Source organism: Dendrobium catenatum, unplaced genomic scaffold, assembly GCF_001605985.2.
Source record: "Dendrobium catenatum unplaced genomic scaffold, ASM160598v2 fragScaff_scaffold_1338, whole genome shotgun sequence".
Lineage (NCBI taxonomy): Eukaryota > Viridiplantae > Streptophyta > Magnoliopsida > Asparagales > Orchidaceae > Dendrobium > Dendrobium catenatum.
Genome location: NW_021319800.1, coordinates 978,583 through 1,001,033, shown reverse-complemented (window position 1 = coordinate 1,001,033; position 22,451 = coordinate 978,583). Strand labels below are relative to the sequence as shown.

At 34.3% G+C, this 22,451-nt stretch overlaps 1 protein-coding gene across 1 annotated transcript in view; it reads left to right on the top strand.

The window, feature by feature from the left end:
* Nucleotides 1-22,451, top strand: part of LOC110115081 (myosin-6) — a 48,901-nt gene that overhangs the window by 612 nt on the left and 25,838 nt on the right. The window contains exons 2-22 of the mRNA XM_020848210.2: nucleotides 386-514; nucleotides 831-974; nucleotides 1,192-1,337; nucleotides 1,412-1,568; nucleotides 1,701-1,759; nucleotides 1,879-2,038; nucleotides 5,662-5,811; nucleotides 5,901-6,037; nucleotides 6,125-6,271; nucleotides 6,375-6,476; nucleotides 6,846-6,903; nucleotides 7,128-7,229; nucleotides 7,973-8,010; nucleotides 8,142-8,268; nucleotides 8,386-8,556; nucleotides 8,650-8,781; nucleotides 8,865-8,974; nucleotides 9,062-9,122; nucleotides 19,462-19,639; nucleotides 19,769-19,974; nucleotides 20,326-20,445. Coding sequence (XP_020703869.1) covers nucleotides 386-514; nucleotides 831-974; nucleotides 1,192-1,337; nucleotides 1,412-1,568; nucleotides 1,701-1,759; nucleotides 1,879-2,038; nucleotides 5,662-5,811; nucleotides 5,901-6,037; nucleotides 6,125-6,271; nucleotides 6,375-6,476; nucleotides 6,846-6,903; nucleotides 7,128-7,229; nucleotides 7,973-8,010; nucleotides 8,142-8,268; nucleotides 8,386-8,556; nucleotides 8,650-8,781; nucleotides 8,865-8,974; nucleotides 9,062-9,122; nucleotides 19,462-19,639; nucleotides 19,769-19,974; nucleotides 20,326-20,445 — 2,634 coding nt within the window. The remainder of the gene's footprint in view (nucleotides 1-385; nucleotides 515-830; nucleotides 975-1,191; nucleotides 1,338-1,411; nucleotides 1,569-1,700; nucleotides 1,760-1,878; nucleotides 2,039-5,661; nucleotides 5,812-5,900; nucleotides 6,038-6,124; nucleotides 6,272-6,374; nucleotides 6,477-6,845; nucleotides 6,904-7,127; nucleotides 7,230-7,972; nucleotides 8,011-8,141; nucleotides 8,269-8,385; nucleotides 8,557-8,649; nucleotides 8,782-8,864; nucleotides 8,975-9,061; nucleotides 9,123-19,461; nucleotides 19,640-19,768; nucleotides 19,975-20,325; nucleotides 20,446-22,451) is intronic.

Below are 22,451 nucleotides of genomic sequence, written 5' to 3'. Positions count from 1 at the left end.
AGCAAAGGCGGACCCCTGTTTTATATATTTGTTTCTTTTAATATTTGAAAGGACAATTCCTTTTTTTTTCATCATACGAATTTAATTTTGTATCTGTAAGTTACTTTTATCTTTCTTTTTTGAATGCTGCCGAGATGATGCCTGCTTATTTAGTTAAAGTCGGGAAAATGTGAATTTGCTGAGTATAAATGTATAGATCTCAGTGATTAAACTGTGTTGCAATTCCAAAATCAGCTTATTTTATTGCTGTGATAAACTGTGCGATAACTGTTAAGTTTTTAAATTTTTTATCTTCAAATGCAATTTGCTTGCATTTATTTTTTATTTTTTGTAAATTTGTGTGCTTGTATGTATGACAAATCTTTGGGTTTTTATTTGCTCATAGGCAACTCTGGCAAACATTGCAGTAGGATCACAGGTTTGGGTTGCGGACCCTGATGATGCTTGGGTAGACGGTGAGGTTTTCGAAGTTAGTGGTAATGAGGTGAAGGTCATCTGCACCTCTGGAAAGACGGTAAGGGTTCATGGCTGATGATTAGGGTTAGCATTCTTAACTTCTCCTGTTAGTGAACATCTTTACTTGCTGAGGATTTGTTATTTCGCTGCATCGGTGGATTGCTTATGACTATGATTTATTTTTTTTCTTGTTTTATGGTTCTGTTTAAATTTTGTTCAGACCAGTAGATGCCAAAATTCAGATTGTAGCTTCAATTACACATATTTGTTATTGGTTTCCCACTCCCTTATGGGCCTTCTAAATAATGATCTCATTAGAAGTTAGGCTTCATAACATCTATAACTCTTTGAAGCCTTTTCTCCTTTCTCTGCAGGTGAATGCTAAGGTGTCCAATATATTTCCTAAAGATGCCGAAGCATCACCTTGTGGTGTTGATGACATGACCAAGCTAGCATATTTGCATGAGCCAGGTGTTTTACAGAATTTGCGTTCAAGATATGACATGAATGAGATCTATGTAAGTAGATTTTGAGGAGTGAATTTCAATTATGATATCCTGCTTCATAATTATTAGTAGTACCCTTGTTTGAAATAGTTCAATTTCAGTAATTTGTGCGAGTTATCCACTGAAATATATTCATGCCATCATGCATATTTATTGTAAATTTTCAGACCATATTTTATCAGTCCATGTCTATTTTTACACATGTAATTTATCTTATTATCATATGCAGACTTATACTGGAAGCATATTGATTGCTGTGAATCCTTTTCGAAAACTTCCACATCTTTATAATACACATATGATGGAGCAGTATAAAGGGGCAACATTTGGCGAGTTAAGCCCCCATGTTTTTGCTGTTGCTGATGCTGCATACAGGTACATAGATTTGTATGTGAAATATCACATAATTTATATGGTATGTATCAAAGGATTGCATTCTTCTTTTGCAGGCTCATGATAAATGAGGGTGTAAGCCAGTCGATTCTTGTTAGCGGAGAAAGTGGTGCTGGAAAAACAGAAAGTACAAAAATGCTTATGCGATATCTCGCTTACATGGGAGGGAGAGCAGCAGCTGAAGGGAGAACCATAGAACAGAAAGTTCTTGAGGTTAGATGTCTGCACATTTATTATTCAGTGTTGGCACAATATGTAAAACTATATTATGCTTTCATAATGTTTCTTTTCCCTTGGGTTGCAAAAATATCTCATTTTGTTACTTTTTTTTTCATCATTGTGCAGTCAAATCCTGTTCTTGAGGCATTTGGAAATGCAAAAACTGTCAGAAACAATAACTCAAGGTGCTCAACTTTTTATAATTATTATTTGTATACTGTAGCTATAATAATAGTTTTGAATGAATACAAATACTTTTATGATGTGAAACGTTTTTATTCGATTTGTTGATGTTCATTATCAGTCGCTTCGGAAAGTTTGTTGAGATTCAGTTTAATCAAAGGGGTAAAATTTCTGGAGCAGCTATAAGGACTTATCTGCTTGAAAGATCTCGTGTCTGTCAAGTATCTGATCCTGAGAGAAACTATCACTGCTTTTACATGCTTTGTGCTGCTCCTCCGGAGGTATTTTTCCTTAAAGTCACTTCTTGTATGCTTCTTGCTTCCACATGCATTATTTTGCTTTCAAAATTGCTTGCATTTTACTCTGTGCAAGTTCAATTAAAACTCACATAACTAATGATCTAATTTCATAAGTTCTTTCGATAGTGGAACAAGCTCACGGAATGGGTGGCCCTAGCATTTATGATTTATGCAAGTCTTATCAGAGGTTAGGGCTATGCTTGCAATATCATTCAGTAGTTAACCATTTGGATGGATATTTTTAACCTCATGGGAGATTACTAAGATAATAAAAGGGAGATCAGAGATCTTAATATATTCTATATCTTGAGCATGGGCAATCTGTGGTTAAAACTATGAACTATACATTTATGTATTGCACCGTTGTAAATTTTATGTTCTTGAATGGCAATGACAATGTCTTATTTGCAACATGTTAATAAATAAGAAGATGGCGCAAATTTTGGTATTTTTAAAATTAATTTTCATCAAGTTTGTTCACTAAATTACTTTAGCACCTCTTACAGGAATAAGAAATTGTTGCAGGATGTTATACCGTCTAGGTTTCTAATGCATATCTGATATGCAATGGAGTGCAATGCCAGACAGATTGATACGCATTCCTTATTTTCATTGTTTTTAATAGATTTGATGCACAATCTACAGAAACAAATGCTATAAATAACTTACAAAATTTGCAGGAAAGCAAACTATCTAATACAATCAGTATTTCCTTTTGATGATGAGTAGTAAAAGAAATAAATGTAATTCAATCACCACCACCACCACCAACGACAAGCCTTTATCGCACTATGTGGGGTCGGCTACATGAATCCTTTCTCTTAATGATATCATGTTATGAGTCAAATTCTTATCTAAATCTAATAAAGAAAGGTAATTTCTAATATTTGATAACCAAGTTATTTTAAGTCTACCTATACCTAACTTCAAATCTAATGCATCCACTTTCCTAACCGGGTCATCGGAAGGCTAACAATTTATGTGACCAAACCATCTAAGGTGACTCTCTCTAATCTTATCTTCCAATGGAGCTACTCCAATCTTTTCATGTATATGCTCATTTTGTATTGCCTCTAAGAGTAAAGCCACTCATCCATCTAAGCATCCTCATCTTTGCAACACTTAACTTAATATTATGCATCTCTTTTAATGGCCAACATTTTGCACCATAAAGCATTGCAGGTCTCACAACCATCTTATAGAATTTTTGATGTGAATCAATGTAGGAATTGCAATTGGAAACTAAAAATGAAAATTATTCAAAGCTTTGTCAACACAAATTTTATTACCAACAAAATAAGGGAATAAATCGTTCTAGATCATTAACTTGCTTAGGCGAAGTCTTGCATTGAGATAACCAAACAATTCATAACATTCAAAGATAAAAAGAAATACTTAAATGCTCGTCACAAAAATCCCACAATTAATAATAAAGAAGTTCACCTTGAGTACCCTTTTTCTCTCTCTCTCTCTCGTTCACTCTTGGGTTTTAGCGGAGGAGAAAGAACCATGCGAGGATGAGGAGCACCACTACGATGAAGGCGACGAAAGACTTTGTTACCGGAGAGGTATTCACCGGAGAAGGTGGTGGCGGATGGCGTCCAATGATCGTCCAAGTGTAACCTTGGGTTGGAGGGAGATTAATTGCTATGAAACCTCCCAAAATTTGAATTAGGATGGGCGGTTATTATGGGAGAATTAAGAGGGGGATTAATGGTTGCTTATGTGGCAAGTAGAGAGAGAAAAGGTGAGGAGAAAGGGCCGGCCAAACAAGGAGGAGGAGGGGGAAATTTTGTTTAAGTAGTGGGGCCCATGGGATTAATTAAAACCTAATTTGAATTTCAGGTTTTAATCAATTAGAAGGAATTCAAATTTTGAAAATAAAACTGATAAGATTTCATTTAATCTCTCCCTAAATATAAGGCATTAATCTAGGAAGGATTAATGGAGAATTAATGCCAAAAAAAATTGAATTTCTCCTGGGTGAGGTGGCGGGATTGCCTGGACAGAGGAGGGGGGGGGGAGACGGGCTGCTGGTTTCGGTGGACTGGAGGGAGCGGTCGGCTGGCATAGCGGGGAGGCAGGAGTGCGGGTGAGGGAATTCGGGCGGAACAGAGGAGGGGATTTCGGGATTTTGACTGCAGGGAGGAAACGGGTGTATGGAGGGATTGGTAGGGAAGAGAAAAACAGTGAACTTACAAGGAAAAACCAAGAGCTCGCCGGAGCGGGCTGTTGGGTATTGCGGCCGGAGCCTCACCAAGGCCTCCTCTCTCTTTTCTCTCAAGCTCCCAAGCAAGAAGACAAAAGAAAATTTCAGAAATTTTTATTAATCAAACATTAACCTCATACAACAAGAAGAGACCCCTTTATAAAGGTCTCAAAGCATGAAAAGAAAAAAGACTCATATGCCCCTTGGGCTACAATAAACACTACGCCTACATAAGGGCGAAATCGTCACTAGTACATGAAATAAAAGATACACAAAATAAAATAACATAAAACAACATGATAACATCAAAAATATAAACTCCCGATCGTAGCCGTCGATCTACGATTCTTTCGCCGATAAACCTGCCTAAAATGTCTGTCGATGACCTCATCAATTTTCCCTTAAGTTTGAGAGGGACTTTTCTATTACACAACAAGCCCAATGCATTCCTCCACTTCAACCATTCAAATGAAATTCAATCACTGATGACAAGATTTTGACATCCCAATGGAAATTACCCTAAGAAATATGGATGAAAAAAATTTCACAGCCGAGATAAATTTTGAGCATACAAAAAAAAAAAAGAGGAATATAAGGGCACATTTTTAATCAATCCGAAAAGAATAAAAAAAAAAGGAGAAGTAGAAGAAATTAGGATGCAAAAGAAGGGGGGAAAGAAAAAACTAACAGGCAATTCTCACATTTGAATAAGGAGCTGTCCTCTGATATAATGCTCTAAGCATCACACTTTATCAAGTTTTATAATCTCAGCGTTGATGAAAAAAGTTATGTACATTGAAAACAAAATTTTGATCATGGTATAGATTGGTTTTAATGTTAAGAAAGGTAGAGGTAGACATAAAATACTTGATTAGAAAATATTAGAAATGATTTTTTTTATTAGATTTAAATGATAATTTAACTCTAAATAGGACACACTGGAGAAAAAGGATTCATCCAACCAACCCCACATGGGATAAAGGCTTGATGTTGTTGTTATTATTATAGATTGATTTTATTTCTCAAAGCACCTCTATTTATAGAAACTCATCAGGTATGAATCATGGTTAACATAACTGACACTCTCCGTGAAACTAACAGGAGCAAAACTATTTCAATCTTGAAATTCCTTAATAAAAAACACTCGATCATGAAAAGATAGGAATAATAATCCTTTGAAATCCCAACGATCTCAGTTGTGAATTTCTAAATGTGCTATAATCAAATACAGAACTAGCAATTGATTTTACTGGTTTTCTTTTATGGCCAACATCTAGTTAATCAGCTCTGAACCATCGAGTGAGATATCCTGCGTTAACTCTTACATATGCATATTGTAAATCTTGCTTTTTTACACCATTCTTGAAGTAAACCACATGTAATTTCTGTATTTCAGGACATTGAGAGATATAAATTGGCAAATCCAAGAACATTTCATTATCTTAACCAGACTAACTGCTACGAACTTGATGGTGTGGATGAATCGAAAGAGTATTTGCAAACTAGAAGGGCAATGGAGGTTGTTGGAATCAGTACTGAGGAACAGGTAACTGTAATCATTCTTGAATTATTAATCATGATAATTGCTTTATGTTTTGTGTTTTCCTCTTGAGTTTCTTCCCAATTCCTTGATAGGATGCCATATTTCGAGTGGTGGCTGCAATTCTACATTTAGGCAATATTGAATTTTCTGAAGGAAAGGAAACAGATTCATCCACTCCAAAAAACAAAAAGTCATGGTTCCACTTACAAACTGCTGCTGATCTTTTGATGTAAAATTCTTTTTCTCAGACAAGCCTGTCCTTTGCAATTTAAACTTTGGATATACCTTTTGTAATATGCAATGTGGTATTATCTAGGTGTGATGAGAATGCCCTTGAGAAATCACTATGTGAACGCGTAATTGTAACACGGGATGAGAACATAACAAAAACCCTTGATCCTGAAGCCGCAGTTCTAAGTAGAGATGCTTTGGCAAAAGTTATCTATTCACGCCTATTTGATTGGTAAGCATTAACGGTTTTTGATGGATTTTGTCGGCATGGGGTGTTGGTCTGCATCTTGTGTGAATTGAAGAATTGCTTAATGATTATACACAATCCTGCTTAGGCTTGTAAATAAAATCAATAGTTCCATTGGACAAGATCCTCATTCAAAGTCCCTGATTGGAGTGTTGGACATCTATGGATTTGAAAGCTTCAAGACAAACAGGTGCTTAACCGGTATGCTTTTATATTTATTCATTAACATGGTCAAATTCATGATTTTATCTTCAAAACAAGGTAAATGTTGCAATCAATTTAGTATCGGGGCTTGATTTATTCATAGGTTGTTACTTGTTAGTATCTTTACAGTAATATATTGAGCGGAAATTTATGGTGTAATATCTCGCATTTATTGCATTGTTCTATGTTGATCATGGATTTGGCTTTTTAACATTTATTTAGAGGTTCTCTGCATTACTGGGCTTAAAGTATTAATTGTGGTATCTTTGGTGTGTAAAAGCTTTCCAACTAAATTATTTATTTTTTAAATTTGGATATTGCTTCATTGTTATTCTAATGCCTACAATTGTTTCAGTTTTGAGCAGTTTTGCATCAATTTGACAAATGAAAAACTCCAGCAACATTTCAATCAGGTTCATTTTTGGAACTTCTGGAATGCATACTTTACTCCTTTATGTGAAATATTTTTAGATGGGAGAAGTACAACTTTCTTTTTTATTGCCCCATGAGAAATTCGTTACACATCAAGTGCATGCTTTACTCTTTTATGTTACATGTTCTAATATAGATAGAAATACAACTTTCTTCTTTATCATTAAATAATATAGTTCTTACCTTTCAATTGCTTCTTGTACAGCATGTTTTCAAAATGGAGCAGGAAGAATATACGAAAGAGGAAATCAACTGGAGTTATATTGAGTTCATTGACAATCAGGATGTTCTAGACCTCATTGAAAAGGTTCAAAGCTATGGCATAAGTTTAACAAAAGATTATGCAATTTAAAATGGAAATTGCAAAATGATGCGTTACGTTTCTGATTTATGCTGCAACTGCTGCTTGGTATTGGGTGGTCAAATAGTAAAATTCAAGCAGTTAGATACTCTATAATTTCTGCTATGAACATTAGATGTTGTTCCTGTATTTGTTGGCTTACTTTAAAACATTTAGGCTGTATTGGATGCGTGAAGCTTCATGCCAATACAAAGTTTAGGCAAGGATTAATGTATGGAGCGTTGCCCCTGCATACATGGTTGTTTTTTCCTACAATTTTTTTTTCTAATTATTAAAATCATGATATATTTTGCATTTATTTATAAAAATTGAGAGCATATTATTTGTTAACAGAACATTTTAGATGACAGCATAAATTTGAAATAATGAATTTGACTCTGCATTTGTGAATCGTTCTCAAAGTTAGACAAAAATTAACCTGATATTAAATTGTTCAACTTGCACTTTTGATTTATGTGTAAAGCTGGGCAGTAAGCTCCTCTTTCAATAAAATATTGCATGATGCGTTTTGCTTCATATAATATTTGAGTGAAATCTTGTGTTATAATTTTAAAGTATATAAAACTCTCTATAGAACTATGTAAACCATCAAGGTGTTGCATTCTGGTTTCTAACTTACTCTCTGTACATACAATTTCTTGCGCAAGCTATTTTCACATGATTTTGATTTAACTTCTTTTGCTTTACAGAAACCGGGCGGGATCATTGCTCTCCTTGATGAGGCTTGGTAGGTATAAAGCACATATATTTGTTGGAATCATCATCATTAGCCTTATTCCCTCTAGGATTTGCTGGGATAGAAATGTGTATTTGAAAACCTTAAAAATCATGATAATCAGCTAAAGTACTCAATTGCAGTGTGTTGCCAAGATCAACTCATGAAACTTTTGCCCAGAAGTTATATCAGACTTATAAAAATCATAAACGCATCAGCAAACCAAAGTTGTCACGCTCTGATTTTACTATTCATCACTACGCTGGTGATGTAAGTAGTCTGTATTCCTACCTGCTCTTGTGCATGCCAGCATGATGAAGCGGTTGTTCTAGATGTCATCACTGAGAAATATCAGGTCCTTTTTCTTACGTTCTTTTTGTTTTTCAGGTCACTTATCAAACAGAGTTATTTCTAGATAAGAACAAAGACTATGTTATTGCTGAGCATCAATCACTCCTAAGTGTTTCAAAATGTTCATTTGTTGCTGGTCTATTCCCCACTCTTGCTGAAGACTCAGCCAAATCTTCGAAGTTCTCATCTATTGGCTCAAGATTCAAAGTAAGGAATGATGTTTACTTGCATTCACGAGTTCTAATTTCATATTTTTTGTTGTTTGAACATAGCATTTTGATTGGTTTTTTAACCATACAGCAACAATTGCAAGCTTTGCTTGAAACTTTGAGTACAACCGAGCCTCACTACATACGCTGTGTTAAGCCTAATAATCTTCTTAAGCCAGCAGTTTTTGAGAATCACAATGTGCTCCAGCAGCTCAGATGCGGGGTAAGTTATTTTATGATTTGACTTATATGCAATATAGAATCATCTCACTTCCATTCAAGACATTCTTATATACTTATATATAGGGGGTTATGGAAGCTATTAGGATAAGCTGTGCTGGTTATCCTACAAGGCGTACTTTTGATGAGTTTATTGATCGTTTTGGCATCCTTGCACCTGGTGTTTTGGATGGAAGGTGTGTTTTATTTTTTTAAATTGCATTTATTTGGAGATCATGATCTCCTATGAGTTGATCATGGTTATCTTTGTTATCTAATTGTAGTTGTGATGAGATTACTGCCTCGAAGAGGCTGCTTGAGAAGATTGGACTTGAGGGTTATCAGGTAACTATGATTAAAATAAATGATTTAACATCAAGTGCTTGTGCTGGGTACTTTTCTATTGAGGTTTGCGACAAGTTAAAATGTGTCTCAGTTCAAGGTTTGCTTCTTGAGTCTCTAGTAGTAAGCTTTTGTCTTTAACTAGTTGCATCAAGATATGAAATCTATGACTGTTATATATATATATATCCTTTTTATTGATCCAAGCATGAATAAAACACAAAATAGGCTAGGTTGTTTGTCATATTTTATGCTGCTTTGAAATTTATGAGTAGCATTCTAAGTTTCCAATATAATTTACAAAATCCTCCTCATTCACAGAATGTGGATTTTGGATTTTCTCCACTTCCCCAAAAAGCTAGTTTATTTCACTGCAAATTATCAGAGATGATGTCTTCAGCTTGATATTTGATTCCAAGTTATCAATCCATATAGATTTTAGATAAAAGATTGGAAATGATAGGATTGGCAGCATAGAGTGGGCAAAACTAGAATTAACACCAAATATATCCCGTATAAACTGTCCTTAAAGTGATTAAAGTATTTGCTACTGCTGCTTATGGTAGTTGTTCTACAAAGCTGGCACCTCTAGTAGGATGGTTTTGTGATGAAGCTTTCTGCGATAACTTTTGATTCTAGGTGTAATTGATATGATGATATCTAAATTCATGACGAGTCATACATGCTAAAAAATCAGCATGAGGAGTCTTAAATACTCATAAAAATAAGTACATGCGTCAAGATTCGTCTTGTTATGTCACTGTATGGCCTTCTAGATGGTCTGCACCATAGCTAGCTTTAATCCCATGTAGTCACTGCTACGTCTGGTAAAATATTTGTTGGTAGGGCCTATGTTATCTACTTTGTGAATTATATGAATTAGTAAATGAAATAGAATTTGTTTGAATACTTTTGAAGGTAATAGCATATTAATCAGCACAAATGAATTATGCTTTCATTTTGTATTTCTAAAAAATGAATTTTTAGCGAAGTTACAGTTTTTTAGACATATTTATGGGACTTCTATTAATATTGAAAATTAATAAATGCGAGTTACTGTAAAAATATTTATGAAGAATATAATGAATAAAATAATGGGATATGTTATAAATTGATTCAAAAATACGAAGTGGAGTTTCTACCGAAGATGCACAAGGTTTAAAAATTTGGTTCAATTAAGATGCCTGTTTATATTTGGAGAGTTATGCTGATGCTGAGGTGGTTTCATTAACAAAGTTTCAATTGAATTTTGATGACTATGATGATGTGAAATGATTAGGGAAGAAACAATTTGCATCAATATTTAAGTGAATATATGTTCAAGGTTTTGATAATCATTGATGAATCAAACTCATGATTCATACAATGAAATTTTCAAAGAAATTAGTGGAACATATACTAAGAGATATTACATTAATATTATATAATCAAGTTGGTTTATGCTAAAATAAATTTATCATAGAAGTAATTTTTATTTTGAGATAATAAATAGAAATGATTAAAGTAGAAAAACAGTTTCCATTTGATTTTTTAATTGAGGTTTAGAAGGTATTTGATCAAGTGATACTATGATTGATTTGCTAAGAAAAAAGACATTACAGGCAAGTTGAAATTTATAAATGATGTGTATGATAGTGTATTGACTAGTATTAAACCCAATTATAGTAGATATATTTCCAGGATCAACATTTAGTTCATATCTTTTTGTATTAATCGTGTTAAGTGCTTAGAAATGATATTCAAAATGAGGTGTCTTTGTGCATTTTTCTTAGATGACATAGTGTTTTGTTTGATATTTTCTGAAAACTTTAAAGAACTAAAAAATTAGAGCAATGATGTAAATATATAAAAGACAAATGACCTAGGATTAGTTGAATGAATATTGACTACACCAAATGCAATTTTAGTAGTCATGATTTTAATAATTATCGATCATATATTATTAGATAAGATAATAAGTAGATGTGATATATTTCAAGTTTATTACATATGCTATACGAAAAATATAGATATAAATGATGGCATAACTTACATAGTTAGGAGAAGTGCCTTTGAATATTTTGTGATTAGAGAATATTATAGGTGCTCAAAATTAAATAAATGAAATTGCAATTTAGCCACCTATGTTGTACGCATCAAAGTGTCGAGCATTATAAAATTATTAATATCTAGTATTTTATTATGTATTTTATTTTATTATTGAACATATATCATATTATTGAGCTGTTGATGATTTTGAGTTGGATTGAAATTACCTCAAATTAATTTTGAGACCATTTAGTTTGACTCGAGATACATGATAAATTAATTAATGCCGAGTCAAGCTAAATATTTTGTATTCAAGTTGAATTTTCTTTGTCCCCACTCGTGGACTCAAGACAAATACAAATAGTTTTGACTTTTGAAGGTACATATGTGGGTGAATACTTTAATTCAAGTTTCTTTAAAGTCACTCATAATTTTGGTTGAATGGTATTAAAATTTTCATTAAAGAAAAGGGTAAGAAACATTCAATGCTGATGCCATATGCATGCAAAGCCAATAATTTCTTCTTACCCAGTTCTCTATATTCTGATTTAATGTTTATGCTTTATTAAGGCTTCATAATGTTTACTTTATACCTCTTTCCATTTCAAGGTCTAACCATTATTTCAACATTTTCTTTTACCAGCCACTATTGCAACATTTCTTCTAAGACACTTCTCAGGAAACTCCACGCTCAAGCTGACCACATTGAAATCAATAAAGCTAGCGTAAATTACTTGCAAAAGTGAAAAAAATAAAAAATAAAATAAGAAGTCTCGAACTCTCGGTCATACCTTCCTCCTATAACCATAAAAGATTACGCGCTCTTCGTCTCAACACTCAGGTGTTCTTCTCTTGCATAATAAACCATGAGATTTTCAGGAACCACAAAAAGGAATGCAAGACCCTCCGTTGCAACTCTATCTCATGCCTCCTATTCTCAACCGAATTATGTTTTCCTTCTTTTTTAAAACCCAAACGCAATCATTGAGGATGGGTGCAAATGTTAATTACAAAAAAGTGATTGATGTGAAACTACAAGGAGTTATTTAGAAATTTAAAAAGAAACGGTTAAAGTGTTGCTCCTTATGAATTTAAAGCTAGCACATAAAATTTGAATCAGGAATTTGAAAATATTAACTTGATTAGGCCAAAGAGATGCACTTGAGATTAACCAAAATAGTTCATTCAAAATCCAAGGGAATTAAATGCGAAGTACAAGTAACAAAACCCAACGTTTAACAACGAGAATTTCACCTTGGGGCCGTATCACTCAAAGATTGGTGGACTTTTGGCGGAGATAGAAGATCCAAGCGATGAAGGAAGTTACCACTAGAGAAAGGGCGCCGAAGAACCTCGTCGGAGGAAAAGTGGCCGGTGGGGAGGGATGACGTAGGTGGCCTTCGAGGCTCCAAGTGTGCTTTGAAAGTTGACGATCGTAGATGCTTGCAAGGATCGGGACGACTCTCTCCAAGTACTCCTCCACGGTGGTTTCGTCTTCAAATCCTACGTCGAAGCACGGTGACCGTAGGACGTTGATACTTTCGTCGGTGTTGAAGACCAATCCCCACTCAAACTCCGGATCCGCCATGCATGCTTGATGTTGGCAAATCTCTCGAAGAGAAGAGGTTTACGCGATGAAGATGGAGGATCCTTGCTCCAAGAGGGAGGGATGGGGTGTGGGAGGCCGGTGGGATTTCACAGGGGATGGGCGGCGGGATCCAAAGGAGGGGCTAGGGTTTGGGGAAAATAATCCTCTTCAAATCCTCCCTAAATCTGAAATAAATTTCAGATCTAAGTATTTTGGAGGGAATAATTTGAAGACGGAGCCACAGGGGTAAAATGGGAAAACAGTAAAACAAGACAATAATAATAAAATACATAATGACATCTAAATCAGAAGTAGAGGCGCTGAATCGTGGCCGTCGATCTGCGGTTTCGCCGGCGATAAACATGTCGGTAGCGTCTGTCGATGTCCTCATCAGTGATGAATCACAAGAAAGAAACCTAGAAGAAGGCTAATGATAGAAGAATCACTACTCAATTGAGCTATTGATGGATCATTAATTTTTTGTTTGGTTATTAAGGTTTTTGAAGACCTGTATTATCAAATTTTTATTTGATTGGGACTAAAGATCACCCTCTACATCATTGATCTTTGATCCAGCCACAAATCCACCTTCCTTTGTCGATATATGATTCAGATATAGGATTGCATCCCTCTATCACTTGTGATCTTGCTCGACTAAAACTTAACTGTTGTCTTATGGACAATATTGTGCGATAGCTAGCATAGTTACTAAAATTTCTAACAATGTTTGCGTAGGTGCAATGTTTAGACTATCGTTAAAATTTTGTTGATAATTGTCGGTATCATTGGAAATGCCAGTGAAAAAGGAACATGGCTTGCTGCTTACTCGTGACCATGGGAGGTTAAAGAAGTTTTCATGGCTGATAATTTCCATTGCTTGGTAACGCTTCCATGGATAGCCAAAGAAGGACAAAAAGGCATAATGAGGACATGCATTAATTTCAATCCCTTGCGCAGCAGACCTTATGTGAAAAAAGAAAAAAAGAAGCTAATGAAATTATGTCATTCCTTTTGTGATGTTTGCATGGTCTTGTCTTTGTTGCCCATTCATATAATGTTATATCAAACAGAGGGATCCATTCTTATCTTTGTTACCCATTCACATAATGTTATATTAAACAACGAGCTCCATGGTATTAGAATTCAGAATAATCATTCAAAGCATTTAGATAATTCGAACTCATCATCTAGAGCAGTGAAATCTCAGCATGCTTTACAAAAGAATTTGTCATCATTAATATTATTAATTGATATGTTTCAATCAGGTTATATAACTATCTTGTAAAAAAAATTGGTGCTGACTGTTTAACATAATGAGTGCGAAGAAAAGAGAAATGTTACTACAAGTCAGTCCCATTCTTGATACTTAAGCTATTACAAAACTATACAAATATGGGAGTACAAACATGATATGACACATACAACACATGCTTGTTATTGAAGATATAAGACATGGACGTGGATTGGACACATCATTATATTATTTCATCTTGATAAAATTAAATAAATATGAAATGATTTCATATAATAATAAATTTATTTTAATTTCTTATGAAATCTGAAGTAGATTTAACTTTTATAAAAGACCTTAAACTCATTTAAAGAAGCAATTGTCACATGATATCATCGATTGTTAGCTTTGAAAAATTGATTTTTTTTTTATTAAAAAAATAAAATAAACATTATTAAAAACCACAGTCAAATATAATAATAAAAAGAGTGTTAAATAGCTATAAAGTTATTTAAATAATCTATTTTAAAATAAAAAAGAGGATATGGCTTATATTAAGTTATTTATGTAATATACTTTTAAAGTTAAAAATTATTATTCAAGATATGTGTGTCAGACATGAGAGCCCATTAATTTTTTAAATTTCTTTTAATTGGACTTGTAAATTGTGTCCTAAATGTGTCGGGCAAGTTCAGATTGTATACATATTCTGGCATGACACGTTTCATTATTATGATGTGTCGGTACATCATAGTTATAGATTTTGTCTTTGCCTATAGCAATGGTGAATGGCGGATCGACTAGATTTTACCCAAATGGATTCTTAGTCTTCTTTCAAATCGAAACAAGATAAAAAGAACATCCGTTTTATGATACTATCCTTTTGCGGTTTTATAGAATTGCATGACAAACCTCTAAAACAATCTTACATTACAGTCCTTAGAAACTCCTAAGTTAGAGAATTACCTTAGATCAATTTTAATGTTAGTTAAACTTTCAAAATTAGTTATGGTTGTGTAAGATATCATAAAATATCCACAAATAAATTACAAATATATTTCATTAAATGGAAAATTAGTCCTATGACCAAAAAAAGTATTTTTTATCTATATTTGGGACTTTATATATATATGAATCATTCTCAAGAATGAAAAATTCTTGTAAGCATGGGAAAAGTCTTAAAAGAAATCTTATGTAATTCTTAAAATGAAATTCCAGAAACTGTTTCTAACGTAAGAGTGCTATGGTTCATCTCTAGTCAAAATGGAAATGCCTTAGGAGTGTTGTATCATTAAGTGTGCCAACATAGTGTATTTATGCTTGCTTCATAAGGTGTGCAGTGCACAGAAGCACTCCAAAGGATGCTTGAGGGACATGAATGCATTATGAATAGCCTAAGCATCCATGAATGATTCATAAAAATTGATCTTTGTGCTAGTGATTTTGATGTGGAACGTACATGCAAAGATGAATTACTTTAAGGATTTTGCACACTTAATATTCCTAGAACAAATAACTATATCTCAATGGTGAATTTAAATGACGCAATAAAACACAAAGAGCGGTAAGACAAGTTAGGCCGAATCACGCACGTAAAAGTTAAGATAAGAAAACAATCAAGTTAATCTAATGTTGCATACATGGATGATTTTCAACAAGAGATCCCTAGATTAACAATAAGATTAGCCACAATGCAAAGATCCCTCACTTCACTCTCTAGCTTACTAAGTTTTTAGCGGAGGATAATTAACATGATCTTCATGGATCCAAAAATAACCACAAGCGAGAAGTGGACTAGGAAAATAAGAGATTTGGAGGGAGGGTTTACCTAATGGGAAGACAAGACGGACCTCTTAATTGCTGTTGGATAGCAGCCGACCCTTCTCTGGTGCACTAAACAACATAATACTTTGCTGAAATGTTCTGGATTGCAAGCCAAAATCTCTGGATCGCAGGTTTTGGGTCTTGGGAGTTCTGGACAGCAACTCGTAGGCTTCTGGATAGCAGCATTAAAGTTTTCAATACTCAGGATAGCATATGGCACCTGTACAAGAATTTGGACAGCAAACTGGAGGAGGGAATTTCAGGGATTTCCTCTCGCTGGACAGCAAGGGGATGAGCAGGAATAGTCTGGACAGCCTCCAAACAACGCCTAGAAAATTTGGACAGCAGCTCTCTATGTTCGAAAGAGTTATGGACAGCTTTGATAGGGTGTTGGGAGCCTTTGGGCAGCAAACTCTGGCCTTCAGCAGTGCAGAACAGCCAGCCAATATGGCTGGAATATGGGGACAGTCAGCAGGAATCTCTGGGAAGGGAGGAAAACGTGAGAAGAGTTTTGGGAAGAGGCGGCTAGGGCTGAGAATTGTAAGGGGAATTAATGAGATTAACTTGGGAGTGAGAAACGTAAAAAAAAATCTGAAATTAATTCTCAGATTTAGTGAAATTGGAGGGAAGGATTTGAATTTGAATTCAAATTCAAATCAAAGGATTAATGGGAGGTGGGAATTATGGGAGGTAATTAGAGAGTCTTAATTGAGAGCAATTAATGAAAATTGAAGAGAGAGGAGGAAAGATTAAGTGGCCGGCCATGTTGGGGAAAAATTATTACATACGGTGAAAATACCGAGCAATACCGAGCATACCGAGTGTACCGAGCACGCTGTGCCGAGCACGGTACCGAGCACTTTAGTGACGTGGCGTTTTGTTATTGGTTTCCGGATGCATTCGGTAACCTGACGAAATAATTACTCCATGTTGGGAGAGGGGAGGGGGAGTTAATTGCTTAGTATGTGGGGCCTACGGAAATTACTAAAGGTTTTAATCAAATCTGAAATTTTAATCCAGATTTCATTAAATGAGGGAGTTCCTTAATCGGCGTTGATTAATAAAGAAGGTATTTGAATTCAAAACAAACCTTTCCATATTAATAGCACATTAAATTAGGAAAGTAATCATGGTGCGTTTGAATTTTGAAATTCAAACTAAGAACAAGAGGGCCGGCGGGTGGGGATCCTTGAGGTAGTGGCTAGGCTGATTTCGGTGGAGGGGGGGAAGAGAGGGGAAGGGTGGCCGGCGTTTGGGTTGGAGGAAGCCGGCGGCTTGGGCAGCCCAAGGAGCCCGGCGGCAGAAGGGATGGGGCTCGGTGGGCTGACACTGGCGGCTTGCAGGTGGGGATTCCGGCGGCTAGGGGAGAAGATAAGAATTGGAAGAAGAAGATAGGAACCAAGAGCTCCCACAAATGGGGCTGTTGGGTATTTCGAATGAGCCTCTCCTAGGCTTCGCCACTCTCTCTAGAACTCACAAAGAGATCCAAAACTAAAGCTGAAATTTTTTTTCATATCAATATTCATCATCCCAGAATACAAAACAACTAGCCTATAAATAGGCCTCATGAAAAGAAAAGAAATAAAAGACTAAAATGCCCTTCGGGCTACAACACTACATGACCACCCATAAGGGTATAAAGGAAAAAACAACAATATAAAATAAAATAGTACAAAAAACATATAAATAAATAAGATCGAAGCCATTGATCTTCGATGTCCTCATCAGATTTGATAATCATGCTAGCACACATTGAGGAATATGCCTATTCATTAAATCATTAAATCCTTTTATGTGGCAAAAATCATTAAAATATCTATTTTTTCTTTCACAACCCAAATTAGCAACACCAATAAAAGCTTCGATTCAAATGATGTCGATCCAGTTAATCAGGCAAATATGTTAATGACACAATTTGGATCTCGCTTTCTACCAAGTAATCCAAGGTTCCTAGTGAATCAATTATCTTAAGATGCGTGTTAACTATTCATTATGTTGGAGATCAAAACAAAATTAAACCAATTAATTGGGCCACCTCATTTTTAGATTATAAGACCTACTACTGGGTTTTTCTTCCTCAAGGTTGTAACTCTCACTTTTGGCCTTCCAATACATGTAAGCTATAATGTAATTTATTGGACTGATATGTAGCCAAAATGCCTATTAAATCTATGCTATTTAATTGGTCCATTTTAGCTATATGGTAAGGTTGTATGATCCATCATTGGGCTTTCTTGTCCATATGGATGTAAATCTCATCTTGATTAATTTGGACTGACATAAAGCCAACAAGCCCATTAAATCAAACTTATTGGTTTTTCAATTGGATGTAAACCCCCAAAACCCATTAGCTTAGGCTATGATGAAGCAAACAAGCTCATGAGAAATTAATAATTCTTGGGCCCACTATTGAATGTAAGCCCTAACCTAACCTAAACTTGGGCTTGCTCTTAAGCTAATAAGCTCACTATTCAAAATCTTTTTTTCATGTCATGTCTCAGCTCTTGTCAGTGAAGTCAAGCATCTTTGAACTGTAATTCGCCATGCTTTATGCTTGTGAACTATTCAGTGAAACTAGCACGGCCAACTCTTTGCCATTAAACATGTTGATATCAATCTAAAAGGCTCATTTTAGACATACATATGCATTTCCACCTCAGTCTGCTTGGGATACCTGAAAGGAGAGTATCCATTATTGCTAATCAAATCCTATAGATATTGTGACAACCCTCAAAAGTTGGTGAATTGGGTCAAGTGCATACTTGTGTTCATAGAATCGTGAGATCCTGGTCGAATCTATCTTCCTCCAATTATTTCCCATCAATTAACTTTAAACTTAGATATTGAATCTTGCCCAAAAAATGAGGCTAAGTAACCCCATTGATCAAGAATGTTGTTCGTGAGAAACTTGGTTAAAATAAACTTAATTTGTTTCTCAAGATTCCCGAGCCTTTTTATTTATACATCAAGGAGGGCCCCACCTGAAAGTGGTGGCTTTTTATTGAGTGATCAAATGGATAGAAGTTTTCAAAAGTTTTGTGCAAAATATGTTTAGCACATAATGCAACACTTAACTAGAACAATTGTTCAATAAGGATTCATAAATTTAACCCTAAATTGTTGGGTCTAAGGGATAATAACTTTTAATTCCATTATTTATGTTATTACTTTGCTTATAGTGCATTTAATAGAGTGAACTTAGTTTGTAAATTGCAACGCAGTGAAGGAATTTTGGAGGTCTCTCTTTTTAGAGTATTATTTTCTTTTCGTTTTTCGGTTGGCCAGTTTTCCCAATTTTTGCAACAGCTAAATAATTTTGAGAAGGTAGAAAAATTATGAGGGTGGGTGCCCGTGTGATGAAAAGGTGAATGTGTTGCTCCAGTATCTGTTATTATCTGAAATTGAAAAATAGGCAAGGTAGGTTGGTTTTTTGGGTAAGATAAGAATGGTAATTTTTTTTGGGTAATTAAACTTAAAAAAAGGAGGGGAGATTTTAAGTAGTAACTTAAAAAGTTTCAAGCTTCTCATGCCATTGATAAATGTCTTTGGTATTTCTCCATTTTGAGTTGCGTATAGTCATGATGCTCTGATCATTATTAAATGGCATGAAACTTGATTTCATCTGCATGAGTAACAGCTATATCTGCATGTTGTTTCCATGTTAAATACAGGTTGGGAAGACAAAAGTGTTTCTTCGAGCTGGTCAGCTGGCTGAATTAGATAGTCGAAGGGTTGAAGTTTTAGGACGATCTGCCCGCATAATTCAAAGGAAGGCTCGATCATATTTGGCCCGGAGAAGTTTCATCTTACTTCGCAAAGCAACTTTACAATTACAAGCTTCATGCAGAGGTAATACAAATCAATGTCGGCATGCATAGTAGTTGATATGGAAGTTAGCAAAATGCTCATGATATTGTGGTTCTTGCGTGTCAATATGAAAGGGTTCATGGTTGATGTCTCATAATGATTCTTTTGTAGGATATCTTGCAAGGGAGCTTTATGAGAATATGCGTAGAGATGCTGCTTCCTTGATGATTCAGAGAAATTTTCACAAGTATGTTGCAAGAAAAGCTTACAAAGGACTGTTATCTGCATCTGTTACCATTCAAGCTGGTATACGTGGCATGGCTGCTCGTAAAGAACTTCTATTTAGACGGCAGACTAAAGCTGCCATTGTAATCCAGGTAAATGAATTAGTGCTAGCAATGGAAAATTGATGTACGCCTTCCATTCGTTTTATTAAGGAACGAGTTGCTTTCACGGAATGGTGACCAAGTTATGTGACATTGATATGAAAGAATTTTACTTGGCTTGACATACATATATTCTTGTGCCATGCATTTGCTATGAATATTATCTAATAGCATTATTCATCGCTACGAATGTTGTGATGCAATACCGATTGCAGCATTTTCTTTTTTGTGTATTGTTTAAATGCAGAATATTGTCTAATTTTATATTTCATAGCGTAAATGTTTTATGAAGTTTACCTAATCTGATTTATTTTGTTAAAAATAATTATTCTTTATTTTCAGAGCCATTGCCGCCAATATTTAGCAAGGTTACATTATTCAAGGATAAAGAAGGCTGCCATTACTACCCAATGTGCTTGGAGAGCCAGAATGGCTAGAAAGGAACTTAAAAATCTGAAAATGGTGAGCTGTTTTAGTAATTCTGTTCCTCCTTTAGGAAGCTGTTACAGAAATGACATTTTATTGAGCAAAATGAACTCTTAGTTCTGAATTCATTCTGGCATCGTAAATGCAGAAATTAGGAGTTCTACTCTTACTGGTCAAGAGTTCATTTTTGAATTGTTAACATTACTGTTGCCATGCATTCTCACCATATTGCCGTTGTTTGCATGGACAAGTTTAATTATGGCATCTTGTTTCACATGATTATATGGCTGCTCTTGGTTACGTTTGCATTATTATAGTGCTGCTAAATTTTAACCAGCGTCTCATGTTTCCACTGTATGCGCCCTATGGGTGTCATGCTTTTTTACTCGTTAAATAATTAGATTGGCAAGAAATGCTCTTTTAAGGCTACAATTGTGCATTTATAAGTAGATTTTATGTTGGAATGAGGAGGTACAAATTAGCAAGAAAAAGTAATTTTCTTTTAAAGAACAAAGGTAAATACTACTGATGCTTACAGTTACAATTAAAAGGTTTATAAAGAGGCTAGTAAGCTCAACAAGAGCTACTACTTGTTGATGATCTATGGAGAGGTTATGGTAAGAAAGAGAAGAGTAAATATATAAAATATTTATCATAAGAGATGGGATGTCTTGAATCATGAGATTTTGATCAAATAAAAATAATTAAAACCAAAGTTAATATGATTTTTGTTTAAAACAAAATACATTAAGGAAAGATAGAAAATTCTTTTTGAAGATTATTCATAAATTATTGAGTAAGCATCCTTTTACATGTGCATATAAATGAAATTATGAAATATTCTATATTTTGAATCAAAAAGTGAAGTTAACTATTAATATGATGCATAAAGAGAACATTTTAGGTCCATTTGAAGGCTTATAGAGTCTTGGAGTAGTTCGGTAGATATGTTTTTAATGAAATTTTAAAGAATGAGTGGAAGCTAAATGATTGGAGAAGAAATGTTTTGGTACTAGTATTTGAGAACAAAATGGTGTTCAATTTTATTGTAAGTATAAGGGCATTAAACTTTAACTCATAAATTAAAATTATGAAAAATAGACCTGGAAAAATATCATCAATATTAGAGAATAAATTTGGTTTTATTATAGAATTATCTTTTACAAATGTGATTTTTTGTCAAGGAAATTAATTTAGAAGTAGATAAAGCAGTGCAAGGATATTAATTTGGTCTTGATCTTGAAAAGATGAACATTGCAAAAAATTATTTATTTCCACATAATAGAAAAATATGTGTGAAAAGGTTGTTTGAAATGTCAAAAAATAGATGATTGATTAGCATTGAAAGTAGTTGTAGAATGAATAAAGAGTTCCTAATCACATCCAAAATTATATCAACATTAACTTTGTATCTTATTTTATTAGCTATGACTGTTTTTACAGAAAAGGATATTGAGATACTTTAGTTAATGCTATTTTCAAATAATATTATTCTCATAGATGAAACAACAAAATACAAATTTGGCAGTTAAGAAAATTTTTAAAAGAGGATTGATGGTACAAAGCCAAATTTATATATTTAATTTTAGTGTGAGATTGTTAATTATTAATTAATATAGTTGGAAGATCTAGTGATGCCAAGTTATGATAAGTTTAAGCCATCTTTGTGTTATTGTACAAAATATGAGAATATTAATGATCATATTCCTTGTAGGGTTACTAATGGGAGATTAAAATTGAGAAGTGCATTAGGAGTACTATATGATAGGGGAATAACATTGATACTTAGAGTTAAATTCTATAAAAGTTTATTGCTATGTACATTGGGTTAGATAAAAGTCACACATCACTTTATTTTTGTTAGAAATAAGAGTGTTGAGATGAATTTGTAGTAAATTTGGAAAGATTAAGAAATGATGGCCCCAACCCGAGGTCTCAATCAAAACCGCAGGTTAAGAATGCTAATGTTGGAGCACACCTCAGATGGTCCATCTTGGGAAGTTGCACTAAAATGATAACATGTGAATTGTGAGCCAAAATGG